At 46.4% G+C, this 16876-nt stretch overlaps 4 protein-coding genes across 4 annotated transcripts; 2 read left to right on the top strand and 2 right to left on the bottom strand.

The window, feature by feature from the left end:
• Positions 1–72: 72 nt before the first annotated feature.
• Positions 73–2962, bottom strand: BJ212DRAFT_1372171 (kinase-like domain-containing protein). The gene is made up of 9 exons (XM_041336325.1): positions 2203–2962; positions 2090–2145; positions 1932–2043; positions 1695–1874; positions 1402–1647; positions 1171–1347; positions 1051–1125; positions 774–998; positions 73–725 (listed from the first exon to the last, which is right to left on the bottom strand). Exons 1-9 carry the CDS (start codon positions 2704–2706, stop codon positions 396–398), a joined length of 1905 nt encoding a protein of 634 aa, XP_041190489.1. The 5' UTR covers positions 2707–2962; the 3' UTR covers positions 73–395.
• A 124-nt stretch (positions 2963–3086) lies between these two features.
• On the bottom strand, positions 3087–4272 carry BJ212DRAFT_1372160 (uncharacterized protein). Its single transcript, XM_041336324.1, has 3 exons — positions 3707–4272; positions 3431–3654; positions 3087–3378 (listed from the first exon to the last, which is right to left on the bottom strand). The coding sequence occupies exons 1-3, from the start codon at positions 3896–3898 to the stop codon at positions 3360–3362; spliced, it is 435 nt and encodes a 144-aa protein (XP_041190488.1). The 5' UTR covers positions 3899–4272; the 3' UTR covers positions 3087–3359.
• Positions 4273–5139: 867 nt separating this feature from the next.
• Positions 5140–6701, top strand: BJ212DRAFT_1277206 (uncharacterized protein; the record flags this gene model as incomplete). Its single annotated transcript, XM_041331343.1, has 4 exons — positions 5140–5602; positions 5662–6404; positions 6459–6536; positions 6594–6701. 4 exons carry the CDS (start codon positions 5140–5142, stop codon positions 6699–6701), a joined length of 1392 nt encoding a protein of 463 aa, XP_041190487.1.
• Positions 6702–7340: 639 nt separating this feature from the next.
• Positions 7341–7819, top strand: BJ212DRAFT_478396 (uncharacterized protein). The gene has a single exon (XM_041343304.1). The coding sequence runs from the start codon at positions 7463–7465 to the stop codon at positions 7700–7702; it is 240 nt and encodes a 79-aa protein (XP_041190486.1). The 5' UTR covers positions 7341–7462; the 3' UTR covers positions 7703–7819.
• Positions 7820–16876: the final 9057 nt, after the last annotated feature.

Below are 16876 nucleotides of genomic sequence, written 5' to 3'. Positions count from 1 at the left end.
TTTGTGAATTTTTAGCTTAATTTCTGTATACAATACAAATTAGTTTACTGTCTACGCGTAAATATGACTTTGGTGCATGGTTAAATCATTGTCCATCGTCTTGAAGCATGCGAGTTACTTTCCACTGGTCTGCTCCGTCAAGATTTGACATTCAAAAATGTTCTGATTGCACAGTGAAGATATGAAATCGATGTCCTTTAAAGTCGGGAAGCGGCTGGTGCATGAACAGATTATAAGACAAACGAAGAGATGTACCAAAATGGCTTGTTGCTACCGCTGCAGTGAGGTATGTGCGTGATGCTTCAACATCGAGTATGGCACGCGACAGAAGGTTTTGTAAACTTGATTCTACATCAGAGAGCATAATTAGTATCGGTACGAAATTGTGGTACTACTTATACAAGAGAAAGAGGGTCAAAGTCAGTCAATTCTGTGGTACATTCCGTCAAAAAGTCGAGGTCCCACTCCATTTCCGCGGGTGGCCTGTCAGTGCTTTTGCCTGCCATGTGCATCTTGTACGACATCCACAAAGAAGCTTGGCTAGCAGTGACTCGAAGCTTTGGATCCTGGTGCCATAAATTCTGGATGAAATCCCACATGTCATCATCCAGCCCTCGTTGAAAGCACACGCTATCCGTAGGACGCGAGGGACGGCTTCCCATTATGAAATTGGCATCCACTGCCTGTGGGGACAAGTCCCAGAATGGACGTGTCCCATTATACATCTGGAAAGAGATCAGTTCATGGTTAAGCATGATGACAGGGATCCGTACCTCGTAACATATACAGCCAAATGCGAATATATCACATGGGCGTCTATCCATGGCTGACAACAGACGTGAATTTGCACGTGCCTCTAGAAGTTCAGGCGCCATGAAAGAGGGAGTTCCGGCAACAGAGATTATGGTGGTCTGAAGCTGGGCTTGAGAGTCTTGCGTGGTTGCGAGGCCGAAGTCCGCCAAACATGCACGTCCGGAGGAGGAAACCAGAATGTTGACCTTATAACAAATCTTCAGTAGCGTTCTCAATGATCAAAGCATATTAGCATACCCCTTTCAAGTCACCATGCACAATCGTAGGTTGCATTCCATGGAGGTATTCGAGACCCCGCGCAATATCCAATACCTGGTCATTTCAGTAGGCACCAGAAGCCAGAATTCTATCACTAACCAGAGGCGCACGATCAGCATCAGTTCGTTGTAAATACGCGTTCAAATGTCCATTCTTCATCCAAGGAGACACCAGACAGGTCCTAGGTGCACCATCATTAAGATGGAATACGCCGTAGAATGGCAGGCAGCTGGCATGCTGGATGTGACACCAAACGACTGCCTCATTCGAGAAATCCTACAGGAAGTGACGTTATCGAAGTTTCTTTGGGTACGCGATAACCATACTAACCTTGAGAAACTGCTCGGTGGTGCGGCCGACGGCCTGAATCTCTTTCACGGCTACAACGCGACCAAGGAGTTCACCTTTGGAAATTACTCCAGACCCACCATGGAGGCTGGTTGGCTCCAGGTTGTCGATTCGGCGAAGCCGTAGACTCTGAGGGAAACGGCCTGACTTTCTCGACAGTCGGATGATAGCATCCAAGAACCGACATTTGTACCATCCTTCTAATTGGTCCGACTTCATCACAAGTAACTACGAGCAAGTCAGGAACGATGGTATCGAAAATGCGTCGGCCTTACCGCTTGCAGTAAGTCTAACATAGACTGGGCCTTATCGTCTTTGAGCGTAATTAGTTGAGACGTAGCATCTGAGTCGGTTGAACAACTGGCAATCAATGCCCCAATGTCTTGAATATCTAGCGCGTGCAGTCTGGACTGGCTGGTAAGAGATTGGTTACAGACATGCAACTTCACTTGAGCCTAAACAAGATCGGCTGAATCATACTCGATGCATAACAGGGGAGGGCAAGCGCTGACCTGGCTCATTAGTCCAGACAACGCGTCCTTGATGGCCTTGAAATTTATAAGACACCACATGTTGTCCCGTGATACCCAATCGCTTCTCATCTTCTCCAAGTCAATCAGCAGGCTACAGCGACGTTAGATTAAACAATGAAGATGGGGCATGCATATACTTCGGCTTGTCGGGGGCACAGATATTAAGGTGCGCAAACACATGCGCGTACAGTGTCTATCCGTAGACGCTGTCAGACTCCCTGTGTGGCTTCACAACGAAGATCCCACTGACCGGGAAAATGGGCATGCACCGCATCCCTTTGATGCATGCCTGCCTCGCTGCTGCATCCAAGGCCTCAAATCCATCCACCAAATCCTGTACCTGAAACCTCACAGAGTTGCGAAGATGCTGTGTAGAGGTCTGGGGAGAGTCCGTTCGCTGATTACGGGATAGCGCGATGTCGTCAATGGTCGTTGGTGCGGGAGGTCGGACGGGATTGTGCTGCTGCCAAACAGAAAACCGCGTGCTTGAAATTGTGCTCAGCGTAAGATCGGATTCTGTGCTCAGTGTATTGCTTGATTCAGAAGGAGCACTTGTCAAGTTGCCTGTGGACGATCCGGGCGAAGCTGCTGGTGGGTGCGGACCATCATGATAACCAGAGTTCCTAGCATATAACGCCTGGAAATCTCTCGCGAAAATGTGCTTCTCTCGAATATGAAGATTTAGCTCCCGGGTCGCCATAACTTTGTGACAGTGAAGGCATTCTATCGTGGGCACGAACCGTGTCACCGACATAATGAGATACTATCTTCCTTCTATATGGTCTGATTACGGGAGACTTTGTCGTCGAAGAAAGACGGATAAGTTTGATAGCCTAGTTTGAGCACCTTGAAGCTTTATATGGTTGTGAAGGCAAGCTGAGGCTGCCTGAGCGTCAATGACTTACAATAAGCACACAGATCGCACAGCTGAAATTGGGATGGACTCGTGTCATAAGCTGTACCGCAGACAGCAAGCAGATAATACAAGCAAGACAATAATGCACAGGAACGGTCGAAGTATCGATGTTTGATCCTTAATTATGCACATACATGAGCGGTAGTTTCCGAGTGGCCCGGAAATTACCGAGCCACATAAGTTCGGGTCAAAGCAAATTTTTATTCTTCCAACCTCGCCGATTCCTTATCACTCTCCCGCTTATGCTCATGAGGAAGGGACATTATTCTTCGGCGTAGAAGGACTTCTGCAGCTTCACTTTCGCTAGCAGCGCTATGCCTTTTGTTTTGTACATCTGGCGATGATGGTCTTCTAGATAGTGGTGAAAGCTACAAAACTACAAAACCGAATCTATATACCCATTTCTATTACATCCATTAAATGTGACCCAAGTCTTAAGGTAACCATTATTCGTTCGTTGCGATCCTTATCGTGTTAGCTGGACTTGCGGGTCATGCTTTCGAGGATTGCCTGCGAGAAACTCAGCTCATTTCGAACGCCAAACATGGGAGCCAGAACATACGCCGTGACGCTGAATTTGAGCGACGTGAAAATGATCGTCAATTTCACGACATTGCCAACAAGTTCGGACCATCCTCGCTCGTCGAGAATGACCATATCGTCATCCTCTTCGCCATGTTGTCGATAGAATCGACCATAAATCGTGACCTCGGGCTTGTACCGATACTCAGATATCCACCAGTCTTCCTTTGTGGCAAATCTGGTAATGAACATGTCTACTGCTTTCTGCAATTGTTTCAGATTATGGAAAGCAAAGTCTGGACAAGGGGGCGCTTGCCCTGTAGCTCATGGCTTGCAACGCTGCTCTTCCAAACGCACGTTTGTCATCTCTGCAGGTAACAATTATCTGCGGAGGGATGGACATTGCAGTAGCAACAAATTCATGTAGCGTGTGTAAAGCAGAGACAACATCGCCAGGCAGGGCTGTTGGAGCTTGGGAGGACTGTTGAACAGATTCCATCCGACTCATGGTGTCCGCAAACGAATAAAGAACGGCAGTACTGCGGCGCGGCCACAGCTTCACCACGCTGTGAATAAGATGGTTCGGAAGCGCCTGACTACCGTGAGTCTTTTCCTATCGAACTCTATACGTGCTTTGACTCTTTTCTCTAGAATTTCTAGGTGATATATGGTCAGCACCGTACGGATTCTACTACTAACGGTAGTCAGCCTCGAACCATCATGTGGCTGAGTAACAGTGCCTTTAGGAACAGTGCTCATGCGATATTTGTATATTCAGAACCGGAGTGTGTCCCGATCCTGGGCCAGATGAATTCATCATGATTGTTCGAAGTTTCCTAGTCTCCCCTATTAGACAGCCCGAAGGAAGATAGTCGTTCCTTCCAGGTCTGCTTTCCTTATCTAAAGTCCGACAGGCTATGAGTTCGGAACATACCGTTCAACGTTCAACAACGCCACCAATTCTGCCGAATAATGTGATTTCCTGATTTAGCCTGACTGCTGTCACCCCATGAATTGTGAATAGCACGACAGTGTGGTGCTGTTCTATTGACATGGAAACACCTAGAGTGGATTCAGAATGGTGTATTTTATATATGTTGAGGTCCCTAACATCATTGATATGTTAGGTCGATCTTGATCGTAGTGTCCAAAAATCACTCGTTTTGGGTACACTTGCACAATGTTTCGAAAATCGGGAAGGCTCCGCAGCGTCGATTTTAAATATTTGATTCGGTAGGCTTATTGAAAATATGTTCTCCAGCTGTTCCGAATGAAATATATGTAGAGTTGTGAGCTCTGAAGTGCGTTGTGCATGTAATATAGTAGGTATCCCCGCTCCGCACGTCACCGACCACGACGAGTGCGCGCTGTCTGGGGTCAACGCCAAGCCTGCGTGCCCCGGGTGACATATTGCCAATTAGAGGCCCGACCGCCTTGAGAATTGACCGTATCGTTAGAATGTTTTCGACAAGTACACACTAGCTAGTACCACAGGTTCAACGTTGATCGGCTGGTAACGTGTAGACGTAGGCGCAAGCACTAGGCTGCGGCACCCATTTCGAATACTATTTTACATGAAACGAGGCTCTGAGATTAGCTGCGCAGTCAATGATCCCAAAGAAGACTTGGCTAGTATGGCAATCATGCACACGAGGTGGAGCTAGGTGGAGCCACAGCTCAAAAACGCTCATTAGCATTTCCCTTCTGTATACTCTCCAATTGCACCTTTTAAGTTATCCGCCATCCAATATGGCCAAGGTTCCTTCCCTGCTCTCCATCCGACCCCGATCCCTGTCCTCAAAAGTCTTTTTAATTGGTGCTATCGTCACCTTCGCGATCACACTATACACATTTTCTTCTTCATACTCTTTTCGCATATCAGACTGGTCTTCAATATTCTCACAGCAGCGACAGCGTAGTCCATGCGCTCCAGAACAGTGGTCGAACGGGCGTTGGGTATATAGCCCGACGTCTGATTTAGTGAATTTAACGCGTCCAGAACAGGCGCTTTCCTTGGCCGGCTTTGAGGGTTGTGCTGCAGATCGTGAATACCACTGGCATTTGGGCACAGACCACGAGGAACAATGGGATAGATTTCCCAAGGTCTCTTCATACAGATGGTTGCCTTCGAGCCAGTGTGACGTGCGCCCTCTCAATGGTGCAGCGATAGTCAAGGACATGGTGGAGAATGGAGGGTGGCTTTTACTGGGCGGTATGTCGGCTCTGTCCTTTGGTGTTCGGCTCTCATGCATTAGTTTCCTTCACCTTTAGACTCGATAACGGAAAACCATTTCTTTTCGCTGTCGTGTCTGTTATACCCGCACGTCCGTGCAACCCCAAATTACACAGAAAATCCTTACTTTGACCGTGCATGGCAGCAACATTTATACCTGTCGCCGTCGTCCCCCATAATACCCGAAATCACCATGCCGGAGGGCTTCTCAATCGAGAACACACCACTCGTTTCATTCCGACGTGTTGACCTGCTTCTTGACGGAACAGAATTAAACACATTATATCACAGTTCAGCATTTTCTGTTGAACCCACCGACTTGGACAACCAAAATCTCGGTTCTGAATACACCAAGGCAGAGTCCGTATTCGGCGACGAGGCATTTTGGTCGCTTTCCCCATCAGAATATATGCCCACATTCCTAGATTCACCTCCAGATGCCAACTATGGCACGCTAGTTGTGAGTACTGCCGGACACTGGACAACAACCGCATTCAGTGCATTCCGCGACGAGGACGCTGGAGAGGATGCAGGTTATGGCATCCATAATGTACTTGCGTTCTTCAAGGTTGCGATGCGGGCTTGGGCAAGTGAAGTGCAGGACGCCATCACACAATACCGTATAAATGGTGGCAGACGTCCAAAACAGGTAGTTGTCAGAGCGTATCTGCCTGGTCATGAGAATTGCCGTAACATCTTCGAGCCCACGGAGACAATCACCCCATGGGCCAATACGTGGTATAATTGGCCATGGATTCCGGACTTCAACACAAAATTCCAGGTCAGCACTTCGAGATGAATATGAGGTGTGGGGATGCTGACTTTCTCCTTCAAGGAACTGCTGTCATCATCTGAGTTCCCGGACATTCACTATCTTCCGATTGAGAGACCGGGACGGCTGCGCCCTGATGCTGTAAGCCAGTTCTAGTCTCACGCATAGTTCATGTCTCATAAGTAACTGTCCTACCAGCATGCCGCGGGAGATTGTTTGCATCTCATATCAGGTACTGGCGTTCTCGAGGGATGGTCGCACTACATCTGGCATTTTGTCACACGCGAACTCAGGCAGAAGATTTGATGTGACCCCTCACTACTAGACACTGATTTGGACGTAGCTTGGGCCCGGATACATAGAAAGATACCCTATTTGTAAGGAAAGAACACACCTACGTGTATTTATGGCGCCAGGTTGCACGGACTATACCTGCACCACCTCATACCAGCGTTGGTTACAGATGTAGCATTCTGGATTTCGAGATGGATAACGATATATCCCTGGTCGTTCTGTTCTGTACCTTCAAGTTTGATGATTCCACGGGCTCGGCGCGGTTTGACACCGACATCTCGCGAGGCTACTTACATGATCTACTTAGGGCAAGCTTCACATTCAGAAGCCGCCGGCGCAACAAGGCATTTGCAAGTGATAATCGTACATGGAAGAAGGCGAGTAATAGTCACCTGTCCAACGGCGAAGAAGAGCTTGTGCTTCGCGGCTGCCTCGTGTAAGTTTATATCGGTTCCGTATCGAAATATTGAAGTATCAAATTCGACATACCAGGATCCGTATCTCGGCAAGGCTCATGAGCTCGTTATAACTCTCTTGGAAACCCCTAAGGATATTATGGAACACCTCAACACGTTGGTCCCCTGCGATTAATAATGCGGATCTACCCAATCACGTTGATTTGAAAACGGAGTCACGGAGTCATCCATCATGGTAGTCACGTAGGCAAGACCAAGCCAAGGGATGATCTCTTCGTGACCTCTATTCAGAAGACCATGCGTATAATCACTGAAGCCCTTGACCACGGGACTTGAGTCCATGATCAAGAATAGTCGATGAAGGCTGTTGCTGCAATTGCATACATTGGCAAGGCATCATGTTGGCCTCTTAAAGTTCTCATAGCTCCCTGCTCTTCAGTCGGGTCTGAGACGGTAAACACGATCCTTCCTTGTGAAGTCCAGGTTACAGTTGAAAATTGTAGATGCCATCAACTTGCACACGTTCCCACTAGCGGTACTGATCGTGTTCCGTATATTGCTATCTATATCATTCTAATCTGTCCACCAGTTATCTGATGCGGGCTCGCGTCAGAGCAGAAATCGACGTAGTGCGCAGACCCGACAGAATCCCAACTTTCTACGATAGGACACCGTTGCCAGTTCAACGAGGGTATTTGTCGTGAAGCCCTGCTGCGAGCCGTGCGACAGATCTGAAGATCGAAAGAAATATTTATGTGGCATGGGCAGTTGTACTAAGTGAGTCAGATCTCGAAAAATCTACAGCGGGGATCATTTGTGAGCGCGAACCGATGTACTTTTACAATGCTGTGAAGCGGTTAGCACACATTCATCTCGGCGGACTTAAAAGACTGAGGAACGGTTTAAAGGTTTTTTTTTTTTTTTGAATCCCTGTTTTTTGTCCTTTGGGGCGAAGCCCTATGGTAGACAATACATGCGGTGTTTACTCTAATTTGTTTATATACGTGTCCGTGAATAATGAGTCTTGTTCGATGGTCCTGGCCGAGGCGCGGACATTAACACCAGCTTAAGGTGGAAGTATAGTTGTTACAGAGGGTGGAGTGGGTGGCTGGTACGTTTGGTTGTTTCAATCCTTCTTGTCTTTTGGCGGCAATACGTCTCCAAATACTGATTCAAATCTTCTTGTCTTGGCTATATATTTGAATAGTGACTTTAGGCATTCAGTGTCATTGAGGATGTGCTTCATGTGGTGTGCTTTTGTTCCTAATTCTTGTCTGAGGATGTTGCGGTGTCTGGTGTATGCTGGGCATGTGAGGAGGAAGTGGTGAACGGATTCATTTCCTTCGTTGCATTTTTGACATGCTGCTGTTTCTGACTTCAATATGCGATGCAGGTGCTTGTTGAGAGGAGCGTGTCCTGTTCTGAGCTGGAAAAGGAGCGAGCTATGGCGACGTGGGAATTGATCAATGAGTCCTGCAAAGTGTTTCGATGGAGCAGATGGGTCTATAGTTTGTAAGGCAGTGAATCGGGGGGAAAGGTGCATGACTTTTGCTGCTTTGTCTTTGATGCACTCCCAAAACTGTTGCAGTGTGGATGGCTTGCTCATGGGTAGTGTGATGGGGGTCTTTGCTGTTGTTCTTAGGGATTTTGGAAGGAGTCTCCCTTCCAAGACGTCTCTCCTTGCTGCTCTTTTCACCCTCTCATCTGCCTTCTCATTCCCCAGTATCCCTATGTGGCCTGGCATCCATCTCACCACCAATTTTTGGCTGTTGTTGTCTGGGAGGATTGAGCGGAGATCGTCATGGAAGGAGTCCATCAGGTGATGTCTGGGTTGCAAGTTGAATGCCTTTGTTGCACATATTGCCACCTGATTATCCACTCCCAGTGCCATCGACTCTCCCCCTCCCACTCTTCTAATTAGCTCCACTGCTAGGATCATCCCGACCAACTCTCCCTCATATACTGTGTGCTCGCTGTCCTTTCCCAGGTAGAACCTTAGTTCGTCCTTCACTTCTCCTCCTTGCATGAGAATGGCCGCTGCCCCTACTCCTCCATCTATGGCCGATCCGTCTGAGTATACCTGGATCTCTTCCCTTGCCAATTCGTCTTCGTTGGCTGCCTCCTCTTTCTTCCTCACTATCTGTATTTCGACGTCAGTGTTACAGTCATGCTTGCCCCTATTCATTTTCTCCATTTACACTTGTATTATGTCATGACTGCGCCACATCGTGCCATCACTAGACCCGTTTCTATACTTGTATCACATCACGATTGCTGCCGCCGTCATTAGATGACTCTTATCTCTGACTCATCTCCTAGTACCTGCCCTAAAGCACTTACGTCCTATATAAGTCTGGTCATGTACTTAGTAGATCTTTACTTTAATCTTACTAGGTTTTCACCAGAACATTCTTTCACTTAGGACCTCCAATCCTAAGTCGTCTAAAGACAGATATTCAAAGTGGAAACACTCTCTTTGCTTTGTCTTATGACCCTTACATTTGTAAGGTCTTGACTCAACATCAGTCGTTGCTCTTATCAAGTAACTGTCGTTGTGACTATCCTAGTTCGTAACAAAAGATTAAAGTCCTACTCTGACCCTCTCCATCTGAGAGGTCCCAGAAACCAGAACAGACAGAGAGAGACGTATCGTCCCCTGTAGAAACATCACTAGACCAGAAAGATCAGGATGTCAGCACCCACCAACACCCCAGAACTTAAAGCCAGAGCACCAACATCCTACGATGGAACTCCCCAGCAAGCTTTAAGGTGGTTGTACTCAATTAAGGCGTACTTCACCCTTAATGCTACGATTTACAACACTGACGAGAAGAAAGTTATCACTGCACTCACATATATGACAGAAGATAGTGCCATGGGCTGGGCACTCACCTTTTATACTGAAGTTGACAACTCTGTTTCCAAGTCTTACAGAACTTTTGCAAACTTTGAGATGAAATTCAAGGAAGCTTTCATACCAGCTGATGCTGTCAGCACAGCCATGAATAAACTCTGTACTCTGAAGCAGACAGGCGACCTCACTTCCTATATCACCAGTTTCAAGACTCTCGCTGCACAGGCCTCTGTAAAGCAAGATGCCGTCTTAATTACGTTCTTCAATGATGGGCTCAAGAAGGGAATCGGTAACGCTATCTACCAAATGGAAACTGTCCCTGTAGACTTTGACAAGTACATCGCCACAGCCATTCAGCTGGACAGCAATTGGCAAAGAGGTGCCATGTTCCATCAGAACCATCATGCCACTACCAGACCAACCGGACAGAGATATGTACCCAGACCCTCCATCGACTGACATGACCCAAATGCCATGGAAATAGATTGGCTCACTGAAGTCGAAAGAAATGATCATATGAAGAGAGGACTATGTTTCACGTGTCATCAGAAGGGACACATGACTAGAGCCTGTCCCCAGAAGAAGAACAGAAAAACCCCAGTTCACAGAAAAGAAATTGAAGACAGTGACAAGGAAGATGAAGGAACAGCAATTTGTCACCTCGCCGAGGATTTTTAATGTGGAAGACTGGATCAATGTCAGTTTCTTCCGATATAGCTATCAGACTTGTACAAAGTATTGGAATTAGAAAGGAACTTCGTGTTCCTATTTCACTTATCTCCAAAACTCGTCTGAAAACCATTGAGATAACAGCTGTTGTTGATTCCGGCACCACCGGAACATTTATTTCTGAAGACTTTGTCAAAACCCATGGAATTCAGACGCATAAACTTATGAAACCATTCCAAGTCACTACTGTGGATGGAAGTTATGCAAAAGGGGGCGCCATCACCCATTATTGCATCCTCATTGTGAAGATAGATGAACAATCCATGATAGGAAAGTTTAACATCACATGGCTTGGCCATCGTGATCAGATTCTACTTGGGATCCCTTGGCTACGTGCTATGGACCCAGTAATCAGATGGAAAGCAGAAACACTGAAACTCCCTTGGAGTGAAAAGAGCGATCTAATCGAAGAAGATGTTGATAGTGAACAAAGAAGAAATGGTCTTCCACCTCTCTTCCAGAAAACCAGTCAGAAACCAAAACCAGCTCCAGTTGAAGTGCTGCCAAAGGCACCTCCTGCGAAACCAATCATCACTGCAGCACCTGAGAAACTGCTACCTCGAGCTACCATTGAGGAAATCCCAGACGAAGAAGCATCCCCAGAGTTACCCAATCTCAACCCCATCCCTGATGACAATGACGATTCTTTCGATACCAAGGAAGATGTATGGACATCAGACTATGCACCTCCCATGTGTGAGCTCGCTACGTATCATCTCAATGGTGATGAATTTTTGGTGGAATACTCCTGTGATGCTACTGAGCTCCGGGTTATCACCAATGTCTCTTTGGATACCCCACTAACCAAGGACGGTACCAGTATTGTGGAACAGAGACCCACAGTTACACCCCTGTCACGACCAACAGAATATGTCAAAACCAGTAATAAAGCACAACAGTTTGCATTAGCAGCTGGACTTGAACAAAAAAAGAAATCATTCGAAGAACTCATTCCCTCCTACCTTCATGACTTTGCCGATATTTTTGCAAAAGATGGCCTCAACCAACTACCACCTGAACGGCCTGGTATAGACCATCGTATTGAAACCAAACCCAGTTTTATTCCCAAGACATCCAAGGTGTACCTGTTATCTGAAGCAGAGCGTACTGCAGTCAAAGCTTTTATTGATGAAAATGTAAAGAAAGGCTTTATCTCTGAATTGAAATTGCCGCAAGCAAGCAGATTCTTCTTCGTAGGAAAGAAAAGTGGAGACCTGCGCCCCTGTCAGGACTACCAGTATATCAACGATTGGACAGTCAAGAATGCATACCCTCTTCCACTACTGCTCTCATTAGTCGCTCGGTTGCACGGTGCCAAATACTTCACAAAGATGGATGTCCATTCCGGTTATAACAACATTTGTATTCACCCTGATGACAGATGGAAGGCTGCTTTTACCACTGAATATGGTCTTTTTGAGCCAAATGTCATGTTCTTCGGTCTTTGCAACTCCCCCACTACCTTCCAAGCATACATGAATCGGACATTCCAGCAGGAGATCAATGAAGGATGGCTCATCATATATATGGATGATGTTTTGATCTTCTCGAATGACCTCACTTCCCATCACAAATGAACCTGATGTGTCCTTGAGAGAATTTGTCAAGAAAAACTGTTCCAAAAACCGGAGAAATGTACATTCAATGCACAAGTGGAATATCTGGGAATGATCATCCATCCTGGATGTGTCACAATGGACATTGCCAAAACCGACGGTATTCACAACTGGCCTACCCCTACAACTGTGAAAGAAGTTCGGTCGTTTTTAGGATTCTGCAACTTTTATCAAAACTTCATTCCCCATTACTCCAATATTGCCAGACCCCTGATTGACCTCACCAAGAAAGCTGCCCAGTTTCTATGGTCAGATCAATGCGTATCAGCATTCTCCACTTTAAAAGAATGCTTCCTAAAACAACCAGTCCTTCGAAACCCAGACCTGAGCAGACAGTTTGCGGTAGCTACCGACGCGTCACTTGTTGCAACCGGTGCAGTTTTGCTGCAAACTGATGAGAATGGCATTTACCACCCATGCGGGTACCTGTCACAGATGTTGAACCCAGCAGAACGTAACTATCAGATCTTTGACTGCGAACTCCTTGCTGTCATTCATGCTCTAGCCAAATGGCATCATTATTTGGAAGGCAACCCCCATCCTGTCATCATCTTTACCGACCACAAAAATCTATTGTATTTTAGGACTGCTCAAAAGCTAACCAGATGTCAAGCCCAATGGCAGTTGATTCTATCCTGCTACGATATTGAACTCCACCATGTTGCCAGAACCAAACTCGTAGCTCCTGATGCACTTTCCCACCACCCTGATCATGGGGTGGATTCCACCATGGATAATGCCAATGAAACCCTTCTCCCCGATTCCATGTTTGTTCGCCTTCTTGACGTCGAACTTATGACCTCCCTTGCCAACCCCGACCCCTCCAATCCTGATCCCATCTTCAAGTCCACTTCTGATGCCTTAGATGGTCTTTCCCTCCCTCCTATGAAATCCGCTCTTACAGATTGGACAATAAAGGATGATATCCTTTATTATAAAGATCACACCTACATCCGCCCTGCTGGGCGTCACCTTATTTTGGAATGATGTCATGATCATGCCACAGCGGGACACCCTGGGCATTTTAAAACTGAGGAATTGGTCAAGCGGGACTTTTGGTGGCCATCTATGGGAACCTATATCTGTAAATACATTGAGGGTTGCACCCTCTGCCAGCAGATGAAATCCAATACTCATCTGATGACTCCACCCCTCGTCCCTACCCCTTCTGTTGCCGCCGCCCCGTTCACCCAGGTCTCCATTGACCTCATCACTGATCTCCCTCCCTGTGTGGGTTTTGATTCTGTTATGGTCGTGGTAGACCATGGGCTTATGAAGGGGGTAATCCTTATCCCTTGCACTAAAACCATCACTTCTGAAGGAGTCGCTAAGAAATTTTTCAAATACGTCTATCACCAATTTGGCCTGCATGAGAAAGTCATCTCCGACCGGGGACCGCAATTCGTGTCCAAATTCTCAAAAGCCCTTGCCAAGCTCTTGAAATACAATATAGCTGCATCAACTGCTTATCATCCCCAGACTGATGGCCAGACTGAACGACTCAACCAAGAACTTGAAACCTACCTCAGAATCTATTGCCGAAATCATCCCGAAGATTGGGTGGAGCACCTTCCTATGGTGGAATTCATGCACAACCATCGAAAACATGACTCCTGTAACGCCTCACCATTTTTCCTAATGATGGGATATGAACCACAAGCCCTCCCTCATGTACTCCCTGATTCTACTGTCCCTGTGGCAGAAGATAGACTTTGCTTGCTCCAGAAATCGAGAGAAGAAGCACTTTCCTGCCATAATCTCACTATGCAGTGAATGGCAGAATGAACTCACAGACAGAAATATCACCCATGGAAGATAGGAGATAAGGTTTGGTTATCAGGAAAGAATCTAATCATGCAGCTACCATCATGAAAGCTCGCACCAAAGCAATATGGCCCTTTCCTGATCACCGCTGTTCTCTCCCCTATCACGTTCACTCTCCAACTACCACCACAGTGGAAAGTTCATCTCACGTTCCACGCTTCAGAACTATTGTCCTATCATGAGACAGAAATCCACGGTCCAAACTTCCATGATCCACCCCCGGACGTCATTGATAACAAAGAAGAATATGAAATCGATGTGATCTTATCACATAAAGGCATGGGTAAATGAAGACACTATCTCTTATCCTGGAAAGGATATTCTTCTGCTAGTAATGAATGGGTCCTGGAAGAAAACCTCAGCAACACCACAGATATCCTTGTTGCATATAAAAAGGCTCACAAACTGTAGATCCAGAACAATGTCTCTTGAACGCCTTCGCCTCTGTATTCTACGAATTGAAGAACTCACTGCTGCCATGAACACTGTAACTGAAGGCATCAACCACCCATTGTCCCTTCTTGACTACCAGACCGCCACTGCTATCAACCTCACCACCAACGCATCCTCCCCAGTAGTTTCCCCACCTTCGTCTGACTCCACCCTCACCAATGACTCCATCCTCACTGATTACTTTTCAATCATTGATCAGGTTGAGACCAGCGCCTTGTTCAAATCTGCTATTACATCCCAGCAATACGCCATTGAAATAGACTGTCTCTTAGGAGAAAGAGGAGCAATATCCAGTGGACTCATCATCCGAATCATCAGGGATGCCAGCCTCATTGAGTGCACTGCTAATCTTCTCGATGATGAACGTCACAAGACCATTTTCCGTCACCTTCATATATGCATTTGTAATACTGCAATCCATCTGTTGCCTGATGATACTAGGGAAGCTATCAGAGAGGCTATTCATATCGTCACTGAGTGAATCGCTCTTGACCCCATTGCACGTCCCCCTTCTCCACATGTTGCCATTCCAATCCCACTGCTGATCCCTCCAACAGTTACCGATGAGCATCAGGATAATAATATCCCTCCTATTGCTGTACTTGACATACCAGTTTCTCCATCTCCTACCCCCATCGCACCCACTTCATGTCGATACCCTATTAGGTGCAGATCCACCTGCCTCACCACTAAACGAACCGCATCATCCTCCCTGCATAAAGATCGCAAACGATGATCCAGATCCCCCTCCCCTCTAGCACAGTCGACTGCCATCACCATAGTAAAAACGGCACCAATTGATAATGTTGTTTGTCGCAACTGCCACACTGCTGGACATTGTCATAAAAATTGTCTGGTGTACTACTGTTGGATTTGCAAAGAGTACACACCCGGACACTTATCAGTCCTTTGCAAAGACTTGAAAGGAGAAGCGGTCATCCCATTGGTTTGGACTGACCTGGGTTTCTATGAAGCCCTCGCTCATTGGGAGATTGAGCAGGACACTATCTATCACACTGCTGAATTAGCTGATAGGTCACTCCCTATCACTGAGGAGCAAAACGATTTGCTAGACTCAAACTATGATGCGGACCCTATTTACTGGGCTAATCAGGATAACTGAAGTCGGTGACTTCGTTCCTAAACAGAGGGTAATGTTACAGTTGTGCTTGCCCCTATTCATTTTCTCCATTTATGCTTGTATTACGCCATGACCATGCCACATTGTGCCATCACTAGACCCGTTTCTATACTTGTATCACATCACGATCACCGCTGCCGTCATTAGATGACTCTTATCTCTGACTCCTCTCTTATCTCTGACTCATCTCCTAGTACCTGCCCTAAAGCACTTATGTCCTATATAAGTCTGGTCATGTACTTAGTAGATCTTTACTTTAATCTTACTAGGTTTTCACCAGAACATTCTTTCACTTAGGATCTCCAATCCTAAGTCGTCTAAAGACAGATATTCAAAGCGGAGACACTCTCTTTGCTTTGTCTTACGACCCTTACATTTGTAAGGTCTTGACTCAACATCAGTTGTTGCTCTTATTGAGTAACTGTCATTGCAACTATCCTAGTTCATAACAGTCAGGCTCCCACTTTGGATAGTGGTGGATTGGGTGGATCTTCTCCATTTGGGCTGGGTTAATCTTGAATTTGTACATTAGCTTGTGAAGTGGGGAGGGGTGATGCTTTGGTTTGGCAAAGTTGCGTGTGTTTCCATAGTTGTAGGCCATCTTGATGTCTCTTGCTAGCAGATGGGTATCTGGGAGTGTGATCATTCTGAGTGTTGACTTGAGGCATATCTTGCATAGCATCTGTTGGAAGGGGAGTATGTTAGCATGCGTGTCTAGGATGTCTGTAGCTGTGGATCTCATTCTGCCTGTGATCATTAGAGTCTCCATTCTTTGCACCCTCGCCATTTGCGATGCAAAGCCTCGTGCCCTGTGTCTGTTTAGCTTCTTTCCTTTGCCCTTTGTTACTAGTCCTGCGCACCAGACATCAGCTGTGTATAGCATTTTAGGAATGACTACTCCCTCATATAGTCTCTTCATTAGTCAGCTCTTGATACCCTTTGCAGGTCGGATCATCCTGTTGCAGGCTAGGGCATACTTTGTTCCTTTCACTAAGGTGTGGGCTATGTGTTCCTTGAAATTGAGGTTCTTGTCAATTATTACTCCCAGAAATTTGTGTGAGCTTGATGGTTGTATTGCATGATCTTGAATGACAATTGCTGGCCTTGGCATGGGAATCGTTTTGTGTGGGTCTGTGACACTTTGCACTCATTTT

The sequence above is a fragment of the Suillus subaureus genome (assembly GCF_016647635.1).
Source record: "Suillus subaureus strain MN1 chromosome Unknown BJ212scaffold_27, whole genome shotgun sequence".
Classification (NCBI taxonomy): Eukaryota; Fungi; Basidiomycota; class Agaricomycetes; order Boletales; family Suillaceae; genus Suillus; species Suillus subaureus.
Note: the sequence above shows the minus strand (reverse complement) of the source record. Positions and strands in the feature narration are given on the sequence as shown.